Source organism: Podarcis melisellensis, assembly GCF_964234715.1.
Source record: "Podarcis melisellensis genome assembly, chromosome: 4".
In the NCBI taxonomy this organism is placed as follows: Eukaryota; Metazoa; Chordata; class Lepidosauria; order Squamata; family Lacertidae; genus Podarcis; species Podarcis melisellensis.
In genome coordinates, this window is record NC_138531.1 from 88284428 (window position 1) to 88310922 (window position 26495).

The 26495-nt window shown below is 45.9% G+C and overlaps 1 protein-coding gene across 4 annotated transcripts in view; it reads left to right on the forward strand.

The window, feature by feature from the left end:
• Positions 1-24292, forward strand: part of SMCO4 (single-pass membrane protein with coiled-coil domains 4) — a 48601-nt gene extending 24309 nt beyond the window's left edge. For 2 of the 4 annotated variants that reach the window (XM_081910232.1, XM_081910233.1), the window contains exon 2: positions 23410-24292. In XM_081910232.1, the coding sequence (XP_081766358.1) occupies positions 23542-23721 (180 nt within the window). In that variant the 5' untranslated portion in view covers positions 23410-23541 and the 3' untranslated portion in view covers positions 23722-24292. Of the gene's footprint in view, positions 1-4785; positions 4932-23409 lie in introns of those variants that run through there. The other 2 variants (XM_081910231.1, XM_081910230.1) reach the window with 2 other exon arrangements.
• Positions 24293-26495: the final 2203 nt, after the last annotated feature.

A 26495-nucleotide genomic window follows, 5' to 3' on the forward strand; every position in this document is an offset into this window, starting at 1 on the left:
CTGGAGCTGCGGTTTGCATGTGGAATGGGTTGTGTTGTTGTTTAGTCGTTTAGTCGTGTCCGACTCTTCGTGACCCCATGGACCAGAGCACGCCAGGCACTCCTGTCTTCCACTGCCTCCCACAGTTTGGTCAAACTCATGCTGGTAGCTTCGAGAACACTGTCCAACCATCTCGTCCTCTGTCGTCCCCTTCTCCTTGTGCCCTCCATCTTTCCCAACATCAGGGTCTTTTCAAAGTATTGGAGCCTCAGCTTCAGGATCTGTCCTTCCAGTGAGCACTCAGGGCTGATTTCCTTCAGAATGGATAGGTTTGATCTTCCTACAGCCCATGGGACTCTCAAGAGTCTCCTCCAGCACCAGAATTCAAAAGCATCCATTCTTGGCGATCAGCCTTTATGGTCCAGCTCTCACTTCCATACATCACTACTGGGAAAACCATAGCTTTTACTATATAGACCTTTGTTGGCAAGGTGATGTGTCTACTTTTTAAAAATACCCATTCCCCAGAAGGAAAAGCTGACGGTGCTCAGAAGCCTTGCCCCCAAACAGGCAACACATCTACTACACCACGCTTGAAAACAGATCAAACAGACACAAAAAGCAAGCAGCAATCCCTTAAAACAGGCAACCCTCCCCAAAAATAAAAAATGCAGTTGTAGAAAAATGAGAGGGGCAGACAGAACCGGAGGGTGCCATGGCGTTTTGTTTTGCAAGTGGGATTTATGGACCTTCACCCCCCCCCCCATGCTGGTGGCTGTTTTTTTGCTGAAAAGCACCTTAATTTAGTACGCTGGCTCCCTGCGTCGGAAAACCTCATCAGTATACACTGGGCAACTGAAATCGCCACAGGAGCCTGGGATAAGCCTGTCCTCCTTTAACTCCAGAACAGTGCCCATGATTAATATTTATGCAGAATGCTTTCATGTTTCCACAGCAAAATTGTCTTTCTATCAAAGGAAGTGGTGACTTTCCCCTGTTGAATCTGGGGTGTGTGTTGGGGGGGGGGGACAGGGGGGTGGAGAAGGGATGAGATCCTTTTTCATATGTAAAAAAATGGTTTTCTGTATCTAAGACAGACATCAAGCCAGGGAGGAGGGGAAACACACACAAACCAGGCTTTTCTCTAATTTGGTGTTTCATTTTGTGAAATTGCCTATGCGGAGAAAAATAAAGCATTTACATGTATATGAACCAATGTTCACCAGCTCTTGGAAGGATGCCAGCACTCCCCGGGCCCCAAGAATGCTCTACGCTGAATGAGTAATAATCTACTGTTGTCAGTCCTGATTTATGGAGGGCTAGGCGAGAGCAAGTGTTTGCCGTCTCAAGTCGTCCCGCGCTCGGCGCGTCATCTCTGCAGTGCTGGCTTTCAAAAGTAGGAACTGGAAAAGACCCGAATATGCTTCTGTAGAGCCAAGAGGTAGTTACAGGGAACTGATTTCACATGTGCACGTAATGCAACAAGGTATAGCTGTGCATGCCAATTGCCGCTTGCTTGGAACAGCCTTGCGCCTTTTATTTATGTTATTTCACGTGCTTTGTGGGTACGGATTTTTTTTAGCAGGGGAGAGCGGCAGCCGTCAGGCTGGTGGAATCTTACCTGAGCCAGCTTTGGAAAAGACATGCACTCAGCATCAAAGAACCCGGAGCCCAGGAATTCCTTTTGAGGACCACAATTGAACTCGCAGTCCTTTCTACACAAAAACTTCCTTGCCAGAGCTTTCTCCATCTCGGCTGAATAATTGGAGGAAGTGCTATTGTTCTCGTTGCGAAGCAGTTTGGAATCAGGTCCTTGCCAGCCTACTTCAAATCGCCCAGAGCTCCTAACCTATCTTCTGTTTTAAAATGTGTTCTGAAAGCCGTGAGTCATAGCCTGTGATAGTCATGATATTCAAAATCTGCCCATAGTAGCTATTTTCACACATTCGGGATATCACTTGTGGATAATTATTGAGTAATAAGCTGACAGGTGTCATGACTCGCCCTTAGAAATAAGTTCTGTTGGAATTTTAATTGTTTCCTTTGTTTATAATATCTCCTTTTTTTGTTGTTCAGCCCCCAAAAGTCCCTCTGTTGTCTTTCAATTATAAACATAGATAAACACACACACACACACACACACACACACACACACACACATGGCATTATGATAGAGCCATTTAATACACACTCAGAAGGAGAAAAGAAATTTGATTCAGATCAAATGCCTGGCAGAATAGTAAAAGGTAAAGGTAAAGGGACCCCTGACCATTAGGTCCAGTCGTGGCAGACTCTGGGTTTTCGGCGCTCATCTCTCTTTACTGGCTGAGGGAGCTGGCGTACAGCTTCCGGGTCATGTGGCCAGCATGACTAAGCCGATTCTGGTGAACCAGAGCAGCGCACAGAAACGCCGTTTACCTTCCCGCCGGAGCGGTACCTATTTATTTACTTGCACTTTGACGTGCTTTCGAACTGCTAGGTTGGCAGGAGCTGGGACCGAGCAACAAGAGCTCACCCCATCGTGGGAAATCGAACCGCTGACCTTCTGATCGGCAAGCCCTAGGCTCTGTGGTTTAACCCACAGCGCCACCCGTGTCCCGGCAGAATAGTAAACCTGCCCAAAAACCATCAAGGCTGAAGCTAGCTGGATCTTGCGAGGAAGGGAGTTGAACCATCTTGGGTCTCACAACAGAACAGGCCCTGTTCGGAGTCCTCTGAAGGCAACAATAAAAGTCTCAAATGCAGAATGCAGTGGGTTGTTATTGTTGTTTAGTTGTGTCTAACTCTTAGTGACCCCATGGACCAGAGCACGCCAGGCACTCCTGTCTTCCACTGCCACTTCCAGTTTGGTCAATCTCATGCTGGTCGCTTCGAGAACACTGTCCAACCATCTTGTCCTCCGCCGTCCCCTTCTCCTTGTGCCCTCCATCTTTCCCAGCATCAGGGTCTTCTCCAGGGAGTCTTCTCTTCTCATGAGGTGGCCAAAGTATTGGAGCCTCAGCTTCAGGATCTGTCCTTCAGTGAGCACTCAGGGCTGATTTCCTTCAGAATGGATAAGTCAAGAGTCTCCTCCAGCACCATATTCAAAAGCATCAATTCTTTGGCGATCAGCCTTCTTGGTGGTCCAGCTCTCACTTCCACACATCCCTACTGGGAAAACTGCAGTGGGTAGGAAAGCTCATATGAAGGAGAAGTGGTCCTTTAGATATCCCGGTGCCAAGCCGTTTAGGGATTTGTGGATAGTAACCAGTTCTTGGAAACGAACTGAAAGCCAGTGGTGTGTTGAACAAAACTGGATCAATACACTTCAGCCAGTGCTGTTTTTCAAGAAAAAACAGGTGCAGGAACCCACCGTGAAGTTGTTGCAGTAAGCCTGCGGGCGACTTGGGGCAGACCTTGAACAGATGCTGGTTTGACAACAGCCACGTTCACCGCCTAGCTGGTTTAGGAGTCGCCCCTGGTTCTGGTGAAGGCCAAATCAATGCGCCCCTGACTCTCTCATTTTCTTAGATTTGGGCGGATGGCTAGGGCAGCTCAGAATGGCCATTGTGCAAGTGCGCACACATGCAGCAGCAGAAGCCTTGCCGGAAAGCTTCAAGCCCACCGCCGCTACATGGGAGACAGGTGGAAGAAAAGGAAATAGCTTGGAAAGGAGCAGCCAGGAGCGAAGTGGAGTCCTAGATCTTGAAAAAGTGTAGACTCACACACACTGCCTGTTTTGACTTGGAGTGTTCGTTTTGGGCTTCTCAGAAGTACGTAAAGGCAAGAAGCGGACGGGGGAAGCACCTGCCTGCAATGGCACACACCTGCGAGGTGCCGCGACTGCGTTCTGGTGCGCTGCAGCTGAAAAAAGCCACTGGCGGCAGCAACGCCTCAACAGAGCCCTGTGACTGAGCGCATGCTGTATAACCTAAACTGGATGTGACCTGGAAATGATGAAAGTCTTCAGTGTTAGCTGCAGGATAATTTTGATCAGGTGAAATATTGGCACACTGACTTTTGCTTGCTTTTCTACTTCAGTAGAGGAACCAGCTGTAGCCAACTAAATAATAATAATAATAATAATAATTAATAATTATACCCTGCCCATCTTGCTGGGCTTCCCCAGCCACTCTGGGCGGCTTCCAACAAAATATTAAAATACAGTAATTCATCAAACATTAAAAGCTTCCCTAAAACAAGGCCTGCCTTCAGATGTATTCTAAAAGTCTGGTAGTTGTTCTCTTTGACATCTGGTGGGAGAGTGTTCCACAGGGCGGGTGCCACTACTGAGAAGGCCCTCTGCCTGGTTCGCTGTAACTTGGCGTCTCACAGTGAGGGAACCACCAGAAGGCCCTCAGCGCTGGACCTCAGTGTCCAGGCAGAACGATGGGGGTGGAGACGCTCCCTCAGATATACTGGACCAAGGCCGTGTCCAGCGTGTTGTTGGAGAGAGATCACAAATGATGGGTGGGATGTTGTTGTTGTTGTTACACTCCACCCCCCTTTTCCAAATACATTTGCTGTGCAAGAACCTATTGATTTGGATTTTTTTTTTTTAGAAAACATATTGGTACACCCACCTGGGTGACAATTGCAGCCATTTCAGATAACCGCACTATCCGAAAAGCATCTTGCATTTTAGCACGTTGCCACAGAGAGCCAGATCAGAAACGTGTACTGTTCTGGCATGCATCTGCGTGCGTGATGCGGAAGACCTATTGCATTTTAAAAAAGGAGAAAGGCAGCCACCCTCATTTCCATGCCTGAAGCCAATTGGATGGAGCTGTTCTGATGCCTCTTCCCTATCAAACACAGGATTCCACCTGGAAATTCCAATCCTGGCAACAGATTCCCTCAGCAACCAACTATCCGTAGCTCAGTCTTTTTTGCACCAGAGAACCGCATCCGTTAAGAGTCTCTTCATTCAAATTCAGGATAAATCAGTCGCGTAGGCCTCATGTTCTCTGTAGGTCAGTCTATATATCTGCCTTTAAAGATATCCTTGTATTTGGCAGGGTTCGAGGTGTTCCCTGTGCCAGGTAGCTCAAGCCCTTGACACAAGCTCCCGAGGAACTAAAAATATTATTTCCGTTCACCTCGATATATAACCGGTTTGCAAGGCAAGGTTGAGGGAGAGTTCTATATCTGGCACAGCGGTTGAAGCCGCAAAGCTTTTGGAAGACACACTAGCCCAAGGAAGATGTTTCCTGTCAGCCTTGGCTTAGCCTTTAAAGCGCTGGGGATTTATAGCAGAGAAGAAGTGCTTAATAAATGCGCCCTTGTTTTTCCTTTTAACGAGGATTGTGCCGGAATAGAAACAAGAAAAATCGCCGCAGGCCGTGAAGTGATTCGAGTGTGACACTGTGAAAAGGCAGAACAGAAATCCTTAGGTCAGCTGTGGGAAACAATGTCCCTCGGGATATTGCTGAACTACGACTCCCATCGTGCCTGGCAAGCATAGCCAATGGCCAGGGATGATGGGAACTGTAGTTCAGCAACAAAGGTCCCCCATGCCTTCCTTAAAGGTTAAGAGGCCTGGAGAATGTATTGTTGCATTAGTGCAGGGTTTGCCAAACTTTGTGTCTCCAGCTGCTTTTGGACTACAAATCCCATCATCCCTAGCTAGCAGGACCAGGGATGATGGGAATTGTAGTCCAAAAACACTTTTAATGGCCTTAACATATGCATGCAAGATATGCCTTAGGTTAGGAGTAGCCGACAGGGTTCCTTCCAGAGGCTCCCACCACCCTCTGCCAGTGGGAGTTGTAGTCCGAAACGCCTGGCAGACAACCAGGTTGGCAAAAGCTGGCTCAATAACTGTGAGCCGAGGAGCCGTTGCTGCACAGCCAGTGGGAGGTAATTTTCTTTCATTGGTACAGCGACAGGGCGGACGGAAGAATGAGCTGCGGGATTTTGTTCCAAGCCTCCTGTTGTTCTTATTAAAGGGCAATTATGTCTCTGCCTTACCTGTCTATACCAGGCAGAGTCCTGCTGCTTGCTTATTTTTTCTTCTTCTGAGAAAAAGGAATGAATTTCAGCAAAGGGGATTCGGTTTCAGTTTTATGGGTTTTTTTTTTTTGTTCTGTGCTGTCTTTATGTGTAGGATTAAGAGAGACTGGTGGGGATTTGATTGGCCACCTCCCCCTTTTTCTCTCTCCCGGTGCCCCCCCCCCCCAAAAAAAATCTGTTCTGGGCTGGAGGATCCCCCAATCCTCTGGAGCAGATTTGGTGGGGCAGGGGGCAAGGGGAGAAGAGAGTAAGAAAGAAAATCTTGTTGCACAGGTGGAGGTCTGTACACCTGTTGACGTGGTTGGAAACACTCCAGCCTAATGTCTGCATTAGATTTCCCCCTCCCCACTCCCACCCCCAGCCAGTTTCAAAGCATTGGCATGTCTCCAGTGCTGTATGTGTGGAGTTTCACTTGCATGGCAGGTCTCCCTCTCCTCTCCTTGCAGGCCCCCAAAATCTACTTTGCAGGGTCCCCATACCCTCTGGATTTTGAGGGGTTTGCCGGGGGGGCTGCAAGGGAGAGGAAGGGGCAGTTCTGATGCTCTAGCAGAACAGCACTGGATACTACCCACTGCTGCCCATATAATAATAGTGACAATAACAGTAGTATTTAAACCCCGCCCACCTGCCTGGGTTTCCCCAGCCACTCTGGGCGGCTTCCAGCACGTATAATAAAATGCCAAACCCAGAGACCCAGCTCTCTTTCCCGGGTCGATGATGCTTAGAGCCAAGCTACACATGATGTGTCTGAAGCAGGCATAGGCAGACTCCGGCCCTCCAGATGTTTGGGACTACAATTCCCATCATCCCTAGCTATCAGGACCAGTGGTCAGGGATGATGGGAATTGTGGTCCCAAAGATCTGGAGGGCCGGAGTTTGCCTATGCCTGATCTAAAGCAAGGCTTCCCAGACTTGGACCTCCAGCTGCTTTTGGACTACAACTTCCATCATTCCCTAGCTAGCAGGGCCAGGGATGATGGGACTTGTAATCCAAAAACAGCTGGAGGTCCAAGTTTGGGAAACCCTGATCTAAGGTGTGATATATATGCAACCTGCTCTGTTTGTCTGTCTGTCTAATAATGTGTGGAACTGGTAATTAACAGAATCCAAGCAGGTGTGGAAGGGGAAATTTAAGCCCCTGGCCTCCATACCTGCTCCGATCCCATTTATTATCAGCATCCTTACCAGCCGATGCAATAATAGGCATTTATAAAAACGAAACAAAAAACACCTATTTCCAGCCTTTGAAGTTGCATTACTCTCCTGCTGATAAATTGGCTGCTTAATTTGCTTTAGAACCAAACAAACACTTTGATTAGGTCCTTTCCACACAGGCTCGGGGCATTGGAGAAAGATGAGCGTCACCTCTTCCTCCTTAATAAAGCTAAACCCCAACATCTCCCCTGCCAATCTGACAAGCTGGAAGAGACTAATCAAACAAGCTTTCCTTCCAGTCGGGAAGCTCCCTGCGGGCAGCTGCCTAGGCATCGCTTGGCAATTAGGGCTGAATTCCTCCGTCTGCTCACAGAGGAAACTCCTATCCAGGTGAATCTAACCATTCTTCTTGTTCAGTTCTGCTCTCACCGGCCTGTTACATGTGGAGCAGGAATCAGGTGGTCTGCATTTCAGCTCCAGTCTCCAAAAGTCCTTCTCCATAGATGGCGCTGAGCTGTCTTTGGCGAGAGTGCATGGGAAATAAACCTTGAATTAATAAGGATGAGATTCTCCTCCATCGTGTACAGTGTTCGAAATTAGACAGGCGTGTTTTGCAACCGGCACAGGTCCAGTTGCGGCTGTGGAGATCTCTGGGTGTTACGTATCTCCACCTGGCTGGTCCCTCCAGCTTTCTTAAGCAGGTAAGCAGAAGAACTTATTCATTGCATTTATCTCTCACCTTTTTCTCCAGGGAATCCATGGTTCACCCCCACCCTCCTCAGTTAATCCTTGCAACAGCCCTGTGGGGTAGGTTAAGAGCAGGCATAGGCAACCTCGGCCCTCCAGATGTTTTGGGACTACAACTCCCATGATCCCTAGCTAACAGGACCAGTGGTCAGGGATGATGGGAATTGTAGTCTCAAAATATCTGGAGGGCCGAGTTTGCCTATGCCTGGTTAAGAGGCTGCGACTGGCTCCAAGGTCAGCCAGGGAGCTTCCTGACTGAGTGGAGATTCGAACCCCGATCTCCCAGGTCTATACTATAAATTAAGTAGGTAAATAAATCCAGGGAAAGCAAAATGTCAAAGAGAAGGAGCTGAAATATTTTCCTTGAAGCTTGGAATTGGTTTTATTCTGGATTGTTTTATTTGATGTTTTAATGTGTTGTAAACCACCTTGAAACTTTTTCTTTAAAATACAAAGAGACATAGAAATGAAACGAATAATAAAAATAGAATTAATAAACCTCACTGATTTATTTATTTATTTATTTATATTTTAAAAAGGCGCGTAGACATTCTGTTTTGGCGACCGCAACCTAGGTTTAAGGTGCCATTTGATGACTAACATATATTATATATCTGAGTTTCAAACTTCTCAGTGTACCCTTTTCCCCTGGCATGCGGGCAGAGAGAGCGATTTCAGAAACCAATATCATCAAGGAGGTTGGGAACATCTTCTCCATAAGGCAGGGATGGGGAGCCTGTGACCTTCCGGGTGTTTTGGATAATTTGTGTTGCCAGTTAGGTACCGGGCTAAGTTCAAGATGCTGGTTTTGGTACACAATTTGGTACCAGGATACCTGAAAGGTTGTCTCACCCCTTATATACTACCTAATCGATCATTGTGCTCTGCTGTTGAAGGCCTCTTAGTAAAAGTAAAGGGACCCCTGACCATTAGGTCCAGTTGTGACCGACTCTGGGGTTGCGGCACTCATCTCGCTTTGTTGGCCGAGGGAGCCAGCGTACAGCTTCTGGGTCATGTGGCCAGCATGACTAAGCCGCTTCTGGCGAACCAGAGCAGCGCACGGAAACGCCGTTTACCTTCCCACCGGAGCGGTACCTATTTATCTACTTGCACTTTGATGTGCTTTCGAACTGCTAGGTTGGCAGGAGCAGGGACTGAGCAACGGGAGCTCACCCCGTCGCGGGGATTCGAACTGCCGACCTTCTGATCGGCAAGTCCTAGGCTCTGTGGTTTAACCCACAGCGCCACCCGCGTCCCTGAAGGCCTCCAACAGGTGCCCTTGTACCTGGAATCGGGCCTCTAGCGTTGTGGTATCCATCTACCCTTTGCAATTCCCTCTCCTTGAAAATCAGACAAACATAGTCTTGGTTGTGTTTTCACTGTTGGCTGCAGAACTCTCTCTTCCAACCAAGCTTTTATGAGTTGACCTCTTTCCCAGACTGCATCTGTATTGGAATTGCTTTAAAGAGGTTTTTACAGTTGTTTTATCACTTGTTGCCTGCTACCCTGGGCTCCTTTGAGAGGGAGGGCGTCTCATAAATGCAATAAATACATGACTCAACTCTCCATCATTCATGACCTGGCTGGGGCTGGCGGGTGGTGGACTCAAACTTCATCCAGAGAGCAACAGGTTAGTTCCTTTGGCTGTAAGGAAAGGTTCTTCTAGTGCATTTTTCATGGAGAAGCCTTCCAGCTTGCAAACTCTGTGCCCTACAGTTTGTAGTGGTGTAATCCAGGAGCGGTTTCACCAACCTGCGCAATGGGTTTGGATAAAATAATTAGCTTGGGGCAATCACGCAACCCACGCCACAAAAAATAGATGGCCGTCTAAGTTGGCTCTCTTGAGTCCAACTCTTTTCGTGCTACCTGGATTAAATTGGCAGTGGGCTACCTGGATTAAATTGGCAGGATTTTGGGAGTTTGGGGTGGTGTGCAGGAAGAGAAAGGCAGGGCAGGGGAGAATGTGGGCAGCACAAGAGATCTTTTGCTGGCTCTCTTGGCCTAAAGTCCTGGGGCTTGTTTTCGTACTGCTTTTCTTCCGTGCCAGAATCCCCTTTGGTTTTGTGGTTTTAGAATTAACAGCCCGTTTCTGCTGTGGGCCCGGTCCTGCCAAGTCCAGAGCCTGAAAGGGAATATCTGTGCCAGGATTTTAATGACCAACTGAGATCAGAATCAGAAGCGCCGATGGTTCTTTATCTTTGCTTTCCCCCTTTTTTGCAAAACCATGAAGGCAAATGAGGCCAACAAATTCCTTGCACAGATGCTGCATTGCATAGGATGAAAGAACTGATATAGCTGTGAAAGAGTGTGTGTTTGTGTGCATTTTTGCAGATATGTGGAACCAGACGGGCGTTTTTGTCTAGGCTGTTTGTTCCCTTATCTCCAGTGCCCATTTCCATCAAGGGTGTTATCCAGATCTCCAGCGATGTGCTACAGTTTGCATGCGTGCCTTTCCCGCTTCTATAAATGCTGTTGGGACAACAGTTGTCTTTGTTCAGGTGAGCAGGAAGCTGATGGGCCAGCAGCTTGCTCACGAGTAGCCCAACCAATAATCAGCTCAGCCCAGCTGGTCTGCAGGTGGACAAGGATGGGGCGGATGAGAGGCTGCAGGCTTTCAGATTCCTCCTAGTGGCTTATAATCAGAGGGAATCGGGAACGTAGGGTGCTGCCCTATAGGGAGTCAGACCACTGGGACATTGTGTAGTACCTACGGGACCACCTCTCCTGGTATGCCCCATGGAGGACCTTAAAGTCCACAAATGACAACATTTTGGAGGTCCCAAGTCGCAAGGTGGTTAGATTGGTCTCAACTAGGGCCAGGGCCTTTTCAGTACAGGCCCCAACTTGGTGGAACGCTCTGTCACAAGAGACTAGGGCCCTGCGGGGCTTGACATCTTTCTGCAGGGCCTGCAAGACAGAGCTGTTCCGCCTGGCCTTTGGTTTGGACTCAGTCTGACCCTTATGCTTCCCTCCCCTTATGGTTTTGATCTATGGGCTACTTTTTAAAATGATGCTGCATTTTAACCTGTATTTTAAATTGGGGTTTCCCCCTTATTATGTTTTTACAGTAATTTTACTGGTGTTAGCTGCCCTGAGCCTGGCTCTGGCCGGGGAGGGAGGGGTATAAATAAAATTTATTATTAGTAGTAGCTCAGTTGGTAAAGCATGGGACTCTTAATCTTGGGGTTGTGGGTTTGCGCCTCATGCTGCGCCAAAGTTTCCTCAGCTCTGACTTCTGCCTAGCAGATATTGGTCATGTACAAACAATTGTGTAATTATTTGGCAAGTCACGCTATTCTCCTCATTTTATGTAGACAAATACTTCTAAATGATGGCGTGTCTCTTCCACCACCCCCTTTTTGTTGCTCTCAGTCATAAGTGGTTTAAGTGTCTTTTGCTAAGTGCAGTGGTTTAGTGGTATTTTGGTGGTTGGTCATCGTTCCGCCCCTTACTTTTGAGACGCTGAGTGAACTTGAGTAAATAAATGGACAAATTGCTCTGTTTTCAAAAGAATCCTTCACAGTTGTTGTAGATTTTAAACTGGGAAGCGCTGAACAAACACGCGATCCCCGAGTTGTGTTTGCATCGTGTAGTGGGTGTCAACGAGACGCCTTGCGATTTAGGCTTAATCATCACAGGTCGATAGCAAAGTGCAAATGGTTTTCCTTTCCTTTGCAGCCCCTCCTTTAAAGCGCACCCCCCCCCAAATGCATAGGGTTTTGTGGGGTATATAGGAAAGGAAAATGTTTAAAAGCAAAGCTTAAACCTGCCCTCAATGGTATCTGCAGCGCCCTGCCTGCTGTCCATGAAGCCGTGCGGTTTTAATTTGGTGCAAAATTGCACCGAAGCCTAAAAAAAGTATAGATTGTCAGGCTTCCGCATTCTAACGGTTTCCGAGCATCACATTTAGGAATTTCCAGTAGAAGTGGCTCAGTCTCCAAGGGAACAAACAATATCCATTCTCATTTAGACGTCCCTCGTGGCTGCTCTGCACCTGTTTTTCTACATAGAAGTGGCATTTGTGTAGAAACTGCGCACATCATTAGCACATGATTTACGCATCGTTCCCCCTTTAGAAGAGCAGAGTGGCTTGTTGCGAAGTAACATGCTTTTAGGATCGTTGCCCTGATTTTTGAGCAGGTGTCTTCCGTGTGAGTGTGCAGACTGGGAGAACTGGGATGGGGAAAGATAGGCCAAAGAGGGGGGTTTCGAACGCATAAGGAGATGCTTTTTGAAAAATTGCTCCCCCCTCCAATTTATTAAAGGGTCCTCCAAAACTGCTCAGATCGTGACTGTAGAGATCTATGCGTGTACCAGGTTTGCTGGAATTTGGATGGTATGGTGAGCAATTGCTTGCATCCTAGCCTGGGTCCAGAACAGAGGGAAGGAGTTGAAGGCATGTTATTATTTTTCTGTATAGGCCCATCGGTCTGCCGGTTCCTGCCCCAAGGAGCTTACAATTTAAAAGTCGTTGTAGGGAAACAACAGTAGTGGTAGACTCCCCTCTCTTGCAGGATTTTAAGCAGAGGTTGGGTGATGCACCTGTCCTGTACGATTTCTGCATTGGACTTGGGTAAAGATTTGATGGCGAATATGTTTCACACACTTAGGCTTGTTCAAGGTTATTTCAGTGCGTTCATCAGAATGCATACTAACACCAGGGAGCTGCACTATCAGTTAGCTCAATATTGTTTGCACTGACTGGTAGCAGCTGTCCTGAGATTTCAGACAAAGGCGTCTTTTCCAACCATACCTGGGGACACCAGGGATTGAAACCTGCATATTTTGCAGGTGAGGCATGTCGTAACCTTTCCCACAAGTGCTGTGTCACAGAGACGATATCCGTGTTGAATTTTAGTCAGGCATCCCTAAGACTGCAATATGACAACAGTACTTTGAACCGATGCACACACTATGCATTTCAAATAAAACATAGTTGCAGATTGCATTGCATTGCAGAAAAGGAATGATGGTGAAAGAAAGCTTCGCAGAAGTAGCTTGACGCTCCACAAATAAATTCCCAGTTGGAACGCAGAGTTCCTTTTTTCTCTGAAAGGTATCACAGAGTGCTTCTCCTTGCTGCGAGCTCGCGAGGTAAATCTATTTCACAAATTCAACAGTGCAGCTCAATTTTAGCCATCTCCTTAGATCTTTTAAGGAGTCTGAAAGGTCTTTTTAATGTTCTACTTGCCAATTCTAGTCCGGCAATCTCCAAGCCCGTGCCGATGTCATCTTTCCGACAAACGTTTCAGATCTTGTAGCAGCATCGCCACGGAATTCAGAATGAGCCAGGAGGGCTATGCTCCCCCTCAGCTGTTGAAGTCAGTACAGTGGTACCTCGGTGTAATGGTTATAGGGGTTGCTCGTGCGTAAGTTGCCGCCACTCCTGGCTAGGTTGCCTGGTTAAACCTTTTCTGTCTGGACAGACCTTCACTTTGTGGCTGTTTCAGTCGCTAGCAGAATCCGTCAGTGGGCGTCTCTTGAACCTCTTCCAGCAAAGAAGTTCTTTGACGCCAAGTCTCCGCCTACTCTCCCTGCGCGGAAGTCTTCTGCGCAGGGTGGGTGTGGGCAGCGGAGGGTCTCCCCGCTGGTCTCCGGCGAGGAGTCATGGAGCCACCTCGCCGATTCCCCCATCTGCCCCCCTTTATCCCTGGTGTTACGCTGATTTCCTTCCCCAGCCGATGAGCTGCCTCTCTCCCTGCTGGGCCCTTCTCCAGCATCGCTTTGGAGCCTTGCCTCCACCTCTAGCTCCGATGGCAGTTCCCTGACACTCGGGTTACAGACGCTTCAGGTTACAGACTCTGCTAACCCTGAAATAGTACCTCGGGTTAAAAACTTTGCTTCAAGATGAGAACAGAAATCGTGCGGCGGCAGCGGGAGGCCCAATTAGCTAAAGTGGTGCTTCAGGTTAAGAACGGTTTCAGGTTCAGTACGGACCTCCGGAACGAATTAAGTACTTAACCTGAGGTACCACTGTATTATTTAGACAGGGCTTTGAAGCATGATTCACCCCCCTTTTAAACCAACTAACGTTTATTGATGTTTTTATTTATGTTACTGAAATGTTATGTTTTATGTTACAGGCTGCTTGTTATATTTTTTATGCAACTGCTGTATACATATTTGAATAGGTAGTTGGTTCCCTGTTATTTCTATAATATTTTTCTCCTCAACTTCCCAAATATGGGATTTTTTAAACAAAATGTGACCACAAGCAGTTATCGTATTCTGCATTCCTCAAGGCACACTTCCTACATTATTGATCTGCCCTGATTTTGCAGGCGTTAAATAACGTCTAACCCCAAATATGGAAATTTCCTTTTTATAATTGTGGCAGTTGGGGATTGCAAATTCATCCCCTATAAATCCCTACTTATTTTGATGGCCTGCTTGTGAGCCCATAAATCTCTGTGTTTGATTAGCGGATTATTGGCTGTTCTTTGGATTTGTAAACGATATACGTTGCTCAAGAGACCCTCGGACCCTCGATAATACATGCAAAGGTTTTATCAGATAATTCCGGCTTTCTGGCAAGTTCCGTTTGTCTGCCAAGCATTTTTTCTTTAAAGTAAGAGAGCCTAATTTGCAGGAGTTGATAAAGGGTGGCCTTGAGATTAATCGTGAGACATACATAGTTATAAGTTATTAAATTATTCCTTAGAAAGAAATCACAGCATAGCACTTTTCATGCCTTCAATACATGCATCCGGTCAACCAGTGGGAATTGAATGGGGGTGGAGAGATTTGGTTCTGTTTCATGTGACTGACCATACCTGTAGCATTCAGAAGCCCTTTCCCACCTTTCACAGGCAGTTTCAGATTTATAAGCCAATAACCACATTTCAGATTTATAAGGGAATAACCAAATGGCACCTTAAACCTAGGTTACAGTCGCTACAACGGAATTCCTAGGTGCTGTAATAAATGAAATTTATCACAGTGTGGTTATTGTTCAGTTCATTTCTATACCGCTTTATATTTTAAAGAACATAATATCAAAGTGGTTTGCAACGCATTAAAACATAACTTTCCCAACCTTGTGTTGCTACACGTTAGTGTTGGGGCTGGTTTAATCTCTGTTTTGCTGGTAAAACTGAAATTACTGCACCACGAAATGATGCGTGTCTGCGGAGTGCGTCACCGACATGAAAAGTTTGGAGAGCTCTGCGTTAAAACATCAAATTAAACAGTCCAGAATAAAACAAATTCAGACTACAAGGAAAAATATTTCAGAACCTTCTCTGAGGGACGTTTTGCTTTCCCCATATTTGTTTTATCTATAGCTGCCCCAGAGCAGAAGTACTCTAGGGAACCCGGGTGCTGTAATGGCTAGAGTATTGGACCAGGACCTGGGTTCAAATCCCCAGTCAGTCAGGAAGCTCCCTGGGTGACCTTGGAGCCAGTCGTAGCTTGTTAACGTCACAGGGCCGTTGTAGGGATTAACTGAGGAGGGGGGTGAACCATGGACTCCTTGGAGAAAAAGATGGGAGATAAATGCCATGAAAATAAGCTCTTCTGCTTACCTCAGGCATCCCCAAACTCGGCCCTCCAGCTGTTTTGGGACTACAACACCCATCATCCCTAGCTAACCGGGGACCAGTGGTCAGGGGTGATGGGAATTGTAGTCCCAAAACAGCTGGAGGGCCAAGTATGGGGATGCATGGCTTAGAAAGAAAGCTGGAACGGCCAGCCAGGTGGAGATGTCAGTCGCCTACTTGGCATTCAGAGATCTCCATGTGGTCGCAATTGGACCCCCTGCCAGATGCAAAACGCGCCTGGCCCCTGGCTAATTTCTAACACTGTTCTGTTAGATCCATGGAGAGAGTAGGGTGGGGATAGGACCAGTCCTGCGCTTTTTTTCCCTGACAAATTTTGCTTACCAGAAACCTAACTCTGCTTGTGCAAACTGGGAAGGAAAGAGCCGGAAAGTTGTATTGCTTTTCACTTTTCATAATACAGTGATACCTCAGGTTACAGACGCTTCAGGTTACAGAGTCCACTAAGCCAGAAATAGTACCTCGGGTTAAGAACTTTGCTTCAGGATGAGAACAGAAATTGTGCTCCAGCGGCGTGGCAGCAGCGGGAGGCCCCATTAGCTAAAGTGGTACCTCAGGTTAAGAACACTTTCAGGTTAAGAACGGACCTCCAGAACGAATTAAGTTCTTAACCCGAGGTACCACTGTACTAGGTTCTGCCATACGTCCGGAATTTCCCGGATAGAGCCGGGATCCGTCTGTCGAAAATGGCGTCCGGGCGGAATTTTTGAAAGGCGGCTAAAATGTCTGGGGAAACCCAAGTGTATGGCAGTGTTTGATTTGGGGGCGATTTTCCTAAGAAACAGGTAAAAAGAACTTCATGGGGAGGGGAGAGATTTTGCAATACTCAGCAGAAAAAAGGTTTTCTTAGGGTGGCTTCTTCCCTGTGCCATTCTCAAACTATTCCCTGTAAACAGACAGTTTCAACAGCAGAGAGGAACCACATACGCCATGGAGTATTTCCTTGAAGGAAAAATATTCCTGCATTGCAGGGGGTGGGGTTGGACTAGCTGACCCCTGTGGACTTGTAAAAGGGTAAGAGTATTGGGAAATAATTTATAATGAATTGGAAAAAATGTTTAAACATCCTTCCCCCCCCCAAAAAAAAAACACAGAGTCCTTTTCATTGGGGATAATTCAGATAGAAATTCCCAGGTGTCAAAAATGGCTATTTATGTATGCCACCACTGCAGCCCGTGTTTCGTTCGCCCAAAAATGGAAAACGAGCGAGGTCCCAACTAAAAAAGAATGGCGACTCATGGATATTACAAGCTACCGTATTTTCCGCTCCATAAGACGCACTTTTTTCCTCCTAAAAAGTAAGGGGAAATGTGTGTGCGTCTTATGGAGTGAATGGTGCTGCGCAGAGATGGAGAGATTTTATTTTTATTGTTTTCCTCCTCTAAAAACTAGGTGCATCTTATGGCTGGGTGCGTCTTACAGAGCGAAAAATACGGTAACTGCTTCTCAGCCTCTTTCTCCCCCGCCTGTAATATGCAGACCATAATAATACGGCTTACCTTACAGGGGCGTTGTAAGGGTAATTGAGATAATATATGGGAAAGTGCTTTGAGCACTCAGAAAGCTGTAATGCGAATGCTAAGTAGGGTTACTGCATATGCGATGGCCGCAGGCAGTGATCAGGGCAAAAAAAAAATACCTTCTTCCTTCATCCCCTGCTATAGAAGAGATGTCACCTACAAGGCAGTCCCGAGACACTTGGAATTATTAAAACCTCATTGAAATAGCTCTTTCCTCCCTTTTTCTTTCTTTCTTTTTTTTACTTCCTGTCATTCTGGCAGAATGTGGAGATTATTTTCATTTCTTCCAAATGCAATCGGAAAGCCCGGAAACTTTCCGAGCCGCACTTAACTGTAAAAAGCGATGTTTTTGTTAATGGCAGGTCAATTTTGATTTAGGCCTGTAATTTGGCGGGGGCGGGTGGGTGGGGGGGATACATATCTCCCGTCTGAAGGATGGCAATTTCATGTGCTCTCCTAATACTCCTAGAATTGCCGTGCATATAACTAAAAGCTTTTTACCCTTGAAAATAACGGAACTGGGGAGGGGGGGGGGACACGAACAGATCATAATACTTCAGTGGTATGTAATGGGCTGCCGGAAATTTCTGTGATATGCTAGAAAATTTATCTTCATGCACTAGAGGAAAGTTTGTGCTCTGTGTTGCAGCGCAGACAGAATACTAACAGCCACTCAGCCATTTTTAGGAATTGGGGAGTATGTTATGGGGTCTTCCGTTCCCTCCTACTTCCTTTGCGGATCCCTCACTGCAAGAAGTGAAGTGACAGGGAATCAGGGAGAGGGCCTTCTCGGTGGTGGCACTCTCCCTGTGATGTCACCAGATGTCAAGGAGATAAACCATTATAGGACTTTCTGTAGACATCTGTATCATGTGTCAACTTTTTTTTTGAATTTGCATTTTATTTACTTGTTAACATTCTTATATTCCATCGGTAAACGTTGTCATATTGCATTACAGGACTTACTATAATATAATTTCCAACATGTATACAAAAATTATATACAAATTTTATATACCTAGAAAGAAAATGAAACAAAAAAAAGAACAAAGAGGAAAAAACAAAAACAACCCCCCCAAATCATATAGACTTCCTGTCTTTCCTGTTGTATATTCCTTTTTTACAAGTGAATGTACTCTTATTATTGTATATTTCTTTACATATTATCTAATACATTCCTATATCAATATGTGCTCTTAGTCTTATTTCTCAACTCAGTGTCACTCCAACGTCAATCAAATGCTAGCATAGATAGCAAACCTTTACTGTATTTTTGAACATACGTTTTATATCTATCCCATTTTCCCATAAATTTTTGTTTTGAATTGCCTCTCAGGGTATTTCTTAGCTGCGCCATTTCAGCAAATTCTTGTAGTCCGAGTCATGTGTCAACTTTTAATGGTTGTTGTTTTACTGTGGTTTTATAATTTGTTGGTAGCAGCTCAAAGTGGCTGGGGCAGCCCGGTCAGATGGGCGGCATATAAAGCAGAAAATTATTATTCTTACAAATTCCCTTTGTTAAGTGTGGTGCATTATTATTACACCTGAACCAAATGTGAAAGGGCACAACATAAATGGCTTCTGAGAATAGGTTTTCCTCCCCACACCTCTTGTAGGTATAATTCTTCAATACATTATTTTTAAATGATGCTTCAGATAGATTTTATTTTTTAAATCCAAACCCTACTGACCTTGATAAACAAGAAAGTTGTTAGTATTTTTTTTTTTTTTAGAAAGAAAGAAAAAGTTCAGTAGCATTCAACGCAGTGACTTGAAAATTACAAGTATCTGGTCTTTTAAAAATGCATAGTGGAACTACTCAAGGACAGTTCTTTATTTTCCTGGTCATTTATTTCCTTTCAGCATTTGCTTGTAGTCTGAGCCAGCTTTGGAGATAAAATGGAGCCGCTGGCATCAAAAGCTCCTTTCTGGATTGTGAGCACTTAATAAAGCGAAGGAACGTCTAGCTTAGAAGTAGGTTTCATCACCACCAACCTTATAAGAGACAAGACACACACAAAAAAGATGCCATTCTGACAATTCCAGGGCTTATTGGCACTTTGCAATACGTTCAAAAGTGGTTAAATTTCATCCATTGTGGGGCTATAACCTTCTTTCTAAAGCCTTCCAAGTTGGTGACCACCACTAGGTCTTGTGATGGCAAATTCCATGCATGGTATTGGGTGCTCCAGTAGTTCCTTGAGGGAAAGACCTCAGGTTATGGACCTCAAGTTAGAGAGACACTGGTGTAGACAGTACTGAGCTCCATAAGGCAGCCCCCCCCCCCCCGTATACATAGGAAGGGCCATAGCTTAGTGCTAGAACATCTGGCCTGCATGTAGAAGACCCAAGGTTCAATCTTTGGTATCTCCAAGGTAGGAATGGGAAATGTTCCCAGTCTGAGACTCTGAGCTTGATGGAGCAATCTAAGGCACCTTCCTCTGTTTTGACCGCTTCATTATCTTCTCCAATCTGATTTCCACTGTATGTGTTGGAATCATAGAGTCTTAGCGTTGGAGGGGATCCAAGGGTCATCTAGTCCAACCCCCTGCAATGCAGTAATCTCCGCTCAAGCATCCATGGCAGGTGGCCATCCAACCTCTGCTTAGAAACCTCCAAGGAAGGAGAATCTACAACCTGACCGTTCCACTGCAAAACAGCTCTTACTGTTTTTTTTCCAAATGTTTAGTTGGAATCTCCTTTCTTGCAACTTGAAGCCATTGGTTCGAGTCCTACCTTCCAGAGCAGGAGAAAACAAGCATGCTCCCTCCTCCATTTGACAGCCCATAAGATATTTGAAGAAGGCTATCATACATCCTCTCAGTCTCCTCTTTTCCAGGCTAAACATTCCCAGCTCCTTCAAGCGTTCCTCATAAGGACTGGTTTCCAGACCTTTGATCATCTTGGTCACCCTCCTCTAAACACATTCCAGCTTGTGAATATCCTTCTTAAATTATGGTGCCCAGAACTGGACGCAGTATCCCAAGTGTGTCTGATCAAGGCAGAATAGAGTGGTACTATGACTTCCCTTGATCTGGATACTAGACTTCTCTTGATGCAGCCTAGAATAACATTAGCTTTTTTTTGCTGCTGCATCACACTGTGGACTCACATTAAGCTTGTGTTGTGTTTCCATACATTGCAAAATAAGTACAGTGGTGCCCCGCAAGACGAACGCCTCGCAAGACGAAAAACCCGCTAGACGAAAGGGTTTTCCGTTTTGGAGGCGCTTCGCAAAACAAATTCCCCTATGGGGTTGCTTCGCAAGACGAAAAAAATCTTGCATCCCCCAAGGGTTTTTTCGCTTTTTTCGCCCTTTTCTTAAGCTGCTAAGCCGCTTATCAGCTGTTCCGCTGATAAGCCGCTTAACAGCTGATCGCTGGAAGCCGCTTGACAGCTGTAGCGCTAATCCGCTAAGCTGTCAATGGGCTTGCTTCGCAAGACAAAAAACCGCTATACGAAGAGCCTCACGGAACGGATTAATTTCGTCTTGCGAGGCACCACTGTATAGCAACACCGCAGCTGACTTGGAACAACCATATTGCAAGTCTTGGCGCACACATGTGCAAACTCCACAGAAGCTGGCTTTGCTCTACTTACGAAGCAAATCCTTTCATGGTCTCTTTTCCTCACGCAGATCCATGCTTCCCATCTCTTGGTTTTCTTTCTGCTGTCTAGATAATAGCCATGCGCCCAGGAGATGTGGAGAGCTTGCCAATGTTGCAGGAAACACTGACAGAAGGCGCTTGCGTTGTATTCTTTCAGGAGCCTTTGTGCGAATTCTTTCCTGCTACATTCTTTCCCCATATGAGTCTAGAACATTTGCTTACTCCTTTACAACTTTTCCATTTGGCCCCCCTCACTGTTTTGATGCTGCTTAACAAAAATTATTTTGAAAACAACGCGCTGCAAAACCCAGCACTTTGGGGAGAAGAGAGGGGGGAGCAAGCTCTCGTCCAAACCACAACACTGCTCAACACCGCAATTTGGACTGCCAGCGGTCCCCTTCTGCAGTGGGGTCCCGAGAACCCATTCTTTGCGTGAACAGCTCGCGATGTATCGGTTTGGCCACCGACTTCTCAAAATCGTGGGGCATACGACGGCGCATTCTGCAGATACACAATTATGGATGCTGTGCAAACATGTGGGCCAATGAATACCCGATCCCCTGTCTACATCTGTGAAATTTTCCTGACAAAGCCTGTTCTCTTGAAACTCCAGGCGTGACCATTCTTTCGCAGCGAGCTTTAATTCTCCTGCCCTTGCCAGGGGGGGGAAATGAGCTAGGTTTTGAGCTGTCCACAGAAAGCCCTTTGATTCCTGCTCCTCCTGCCTTGCAGAAATGATGAATGCACCTTGGGTCTGAATGCAGTGAGAAAAGATCCATGTTTCCTCCGTGCACCTTCTGCCTTGCATATAAGCAGAAGGCTGTAGACCTGTGGCTGGGACCTGTTGTTCAAGATGGCAGCCGAGGCCCCTGTTATCGACAGGACACTTAATTCTCGTTATTGCCATCAAGCCCTTAGCTGGTGTTATCTTGTTTGTTTGTTTGTCTGGCTGCCTGGAATGAATGGGGTCCTGCCTTGTAGCTGAATTAAACTCGGCCACAACTTTGGTGGCCTTGGAGAAGTGTCTGCCGCATGATGAAGTGCTGTAATTTTTACACAAGGAGAGCATTGTTACGGCTGTCTGGGCCTTGCTTTCCCAGAGAGACAGCCTGGCTTTTTAGGAATGCTTTGGGTAGAAGCTCCTGAGCTATTCTAGGTATTCACAACAATGTCGGGGTGAGAGGATCCGGGTGCAAGGAGCACAGGGCTCCTATGATTTCAGAAAAATAAAAGTCATGTACAGTGGTACCTCAGGTTTCATACGCTTCAGGTTACATACGCTTCAGGTTACAGACTACCCTAACCCAGAAATAGTGCTTCAGGTTAAGAACTTTGCTTCAGGATAAGAACAGAAATCGCGGTGCGGCGGCAGCAGGAGACCCCATTAGCTAAAGTGGTGCTTCAGGTTAAGAACAGTTTCAGGTTAAGTATAGACCTCTGGAACAAATTAAGTACTTAACCTGAGGTACCACTGTATTGGGAAGCTTTTTATTGTGACGTTTTATTATGTTTTTATATTTTTCTGGAAACTGCCCAGAGTGGCTGGGGAAACCCAGCCAGATGGGCAGGGTAGAATAATAATAATAATAATCAGGGGAAGACAGGTTTTATTTACTTTACTTATTTTACAAAGCCAGTGTTATTTTACAAAATAAAGTGAGTTGTTTGTTTTACATATTGTACAAAGCCAGCCTTCGCCAGCATGATGTTGTGTACTACAACTCCCATAACTGTGCTGGCTGGGACTGATGGGAGTTGTAGTCCCAGGAGTGCACCTAGGGGGAGAAGGTGGCTCGTAAGTGATATATAGGCAAAGGAGATTTAAAATCTGAACGCAACCAATGCAGACGGTTAATGAATCAAAATGCACCAAAAACATGAAAGAAAAGGGCTTTCTTTTGTCCCCCTGTTGTTCAACAGGAGCATCAAAAAGTCTCCCCTCTTTCCTCCCTGAGAGTTATGCTGCTAAAACCAAGAAATATTTTGGGCAGCATGAGGATGGGAAACCCGGAGTAGATTTTTCTGTGTGTTAAATGATTGTGAGCTTGGTTAGGGTGCAGAAAACCAATTCTCGGGACGAACATGTGCTCAGTTTCTTAATTCTGGTTATCTGCCCCTACTTCCCAAACCACTAGTTTTCACGTGACTTAGGGTTCATGTTGATCTCCACAAGCCTCACGTCTGCCCAACCTTCCTGTTGAAAAAAAAAAATCAGTCTAGTTGTGATTGTAATGCTGTGGTTATATGGTTGCGACCTCCCCTGGGACACTTGTGGGATGTGCAGGGCCTTTGTGGGATGTGAACTGGGGGGGGGTAGTTCCAAGGTCCAGACAGAGCAGCTTTGAGGGCCGCATTCAGCAGCTGGGCCTGAGGTTCACCACTCTCCCCTATAAAAGCATTTACTCCTTGTCCAACACAATGGATGGAAGAACCTACTATTATCCAATATGGAGGAATAGTGCTGGGAACTAACAGAAACTAATTAATAACAACAACAATTTGGGATTCCCCTTGGGCTTCTCGTGGGAAGAAGAAATGAATGGCACTTTGACTATGGTTAAACAGAAAGTAGAAAAGATGGATGGACTGAATATCTTAAGTAATCATTTTTTAGTGTAACGTGCAGACGGAAAAGCAGAAGTTCCCCCCTTTATCTTTAATGTTTCTTATCTCTCTGTTCTTTTTCTCTTCTTTTTCTCCGTTCCCTTTCTTTCTTGTCTTTTGATTCTATCTGTTCCAGATATTGTATTGTGAAAACCGTAATGGAATTTTTTAATTTTTTTTAATCCTTGTTCAGCAGCTACCCTTGTCCTTGCCTAAGAATCATTTCTTTCTTTTCTGTTTCTTTTCCAGGTTTTAAATACAAGAATTCCTCAAAATCGGGAGGCGGAGAACTTTTGGCTCGTTCTTCGTTCGCATCCCGGCACAACCTTGATTCCCGTTTGTTCGTTTTGGCTGATTGACGGCGAGTCCCGGAGGAGGAGAATGAGACAGCTGAAAGGCAAGCCCAAAAAAGAGACGTCGAGAGACAAAAAGGAGCGAAAACAAGCCATGCAGGAAGCGCGACAGCAGGTCACCACCGTGGTGCTCCCTACGCTGGCTGTGGTCGTGCTTTTGATCGTGGTCTTTGTGTACGTGGCGACCCGCCCAAACACAACGGAATGATGCGGTTGTCGAACTCCGCCGCAACTTTTGCCTCCTCTTCTGCCCAATGCCAAAACCAAACCAATATGAAAAGCCCCCGAAAGGAGGAAGAGAAAGACAGCCTTTTCTCTATCTCCGAGTTTCATCATAATAATAATCCTTTTGCAAAAAGAAAAAAGGAATCTTCTTTCTTTGACTTGAACCAAACTCCACAGTAAACACTGAACGTATTTGCCGCCATGGCACAAAATAATTTTTCTCGCCCAGCTCATGTGCCTTTTTGACTTTGAGGGGGGAGCACAGGGACCTCTCTCCTTTTTTGAACCCTTGTGTCATAAAGGGGGGGCGGGGGGGTCACTATTGCTTTCAAAAATTTGTATAAATCGATTTTGAGCCTATCAATTTGCCGGCAACATTGCTAGTGTTGTTACCGTGAGTCGTCGTACGTTGGCTTCGCAACTTTCCAAAGAAACGAAACTGCCCCCCCCACCCCCTTTCAGAATGTTATAATGGCATTTGGAAAACTTTGACTAATATATATATATATACGTATATTTATTTTTGGAATAAAGAAGATGAGTCTTGCATAAAAGCTTTCTTTTCTACCTGACCCTCAAGAAACACAAAACCCAGCTCCGTTATGTAACGTTTTCCATCAAACACACGTCAGAGGGCAGACAGAAGGCTTCCCCATGAGGCTAAACTGGTGTTAAGATAGTTTTAAGATTTTGAGGGTGTCCCTGAAAAACTGCTTGTAATCAGTGATAACTGTAGCTTTAACTGGTGGCTGGAATGTTTTGAGAAGCTATAAGAAATAGCATTTTGGAAAGTGGTCCACATGCAGGTGACTTAATTTTTTCCTAAATAAAAATAAAAATGAAGTGACCTTACTTCCAACATTTACTGAGGGTCTGCTCAAAACACAGCGTAAAAACCACATACAGTGGTACCTCGGGTTACATACGCTTCAGGTTACATATACTTCAGGTTACAGACTCCGCTCACCCAGAAATAGTACCTCAGGTTAAGAACTTTGCTTCAGGATGAGAACAAAAATCGTGCTACGGCGGCAGCAGGAGGCCCCATTAGCTAAAGTGGTCTTCAGGTTAAGAACAGTTTCAGGTTAAGAACGGACCTCTGGAACGAATTAAGTACTTAACCTGAGGTACCACTGTACATTAAAACTGAGGGCAACGAAATTTAGCAAGCTGCCTCACACTGGCTCCAATTATTTGTCCCTCTGGTTGAGTATTGTCTTGATTGGCAGCTGCTCTCCAGGGTCTCGGCCTAGAAACTTTCTCCACTGCTTCCTTCTCAATGCTTTTAAATGGAGATGCCGAGGATTGAACCTGAAACCTTCTGCATCCAAAGCAGATGTCCTACCCACTGATCTACATCCCCTCCCTGAGCCTCCGGAGACTATGGTGCCCAATACAAAATGGCGCAAAGGAAGGAAAGGAGAACGGGTGATGCAAAACTTTTCGGGGGCTTAGAGTTCCAAGGAGGGCGCCTTCCCAGCCCTATTGAACCTGGAACCTTCTGCATGCAAAGCAGGTGTTCTGCCACAGAACTATGAGCCTTCCCCAACCATCAGTGGTCAATCTTCAGGTCCATTAGGCTGTAGGAACATATGTAGGAATCTGCTCTCTAATGACCAGGCCCTTCATTCCTCTAGCTCCCATCTTTCCCAAACCTGGGTCTCCAGCTGTTTTGGGACAACAATTCCCATTGGTGGGAATGGTTGGTGCATGAAACAATTTTTTAAAACACCGTATTTTTTGCTCTATAAGACTCACTTTTTCCCTCCTAAAAAGTAAGGGGAAATGTGTGTGCATCTTATGGAGTGAATGCAGGCTGCGCAGCTATCCCAGAAGCCAGAACAGCAAGAAGGATTGCTGCTTTCACTGCGCAGTGATCCCTCTTGCTGTTCTGGCTTCTGAGATTCAGAATATTTTTTTTCTTGTTTTCCTCCTCCAAAAACTAGGTGCGTCTGGTGGTCTGGTGCCTCTTATAGAGCGAAAAATACGGTATCTTCTGAACTCACGCAGATGAGAAAGAAGCAAGTGCAGTGTGCCTGCCTGAGCATGCATTCTCAGAAGTGACTCTACAAGGGGATCACTAAACTCTCCAAACATCATAAAAATAAAAAATATATTTACTTTGAAGATTTGCCTGCCATCATGCACCTCCAGGTGGTATACAAAGGGTACCGTGGCATCTCCCACCCAACCACTGTCTAGACCAGCATCCCCAAACTCGGCCCTCCAGATGTTTTGGGACTACAACTCCCATCATCCCTGACCACTGGCCTTGCTAGCTAGGGATGATGGGTGTTGTAGTCCCGAAACAGCTGGGAGACCCAAGTTGGGGAAATCCTGCTCTTGCTCAGTCTCGTCTACACTCACTGGCAGCTGCTCTTCACAGCGCCCCAAAGGAAACATTTCTAAGAGAGGGGGCCAAATGGTAGCTCAAGTATCTTCTGTATTGCAGTCTGTCGGCTGCACATCGCTTGCCCTTTTAACAGGGTTTTCTCCTACGGTAGAGAATCAAACGAGACATACAGTAAAGCTACTGTATTTTTTCCTCTATAAGACTTGCTTTTTCCCTCCTAAAAAGTAAGGGGAAATGTGTGTGCGTCTTATGGAGCAAATGCAGGCTGCGCAGCTATCCCAGAAGCCAGAACAGCAAGAGGGATTGCTGCTTTCACCGCACAGCAATCCCTCTTGCTGTTCTGGCTTCTGAGATTCAGAATATTTTTTTTCTTCTTGTTTTCCTCCTCCAAAAACTAGGTGCGT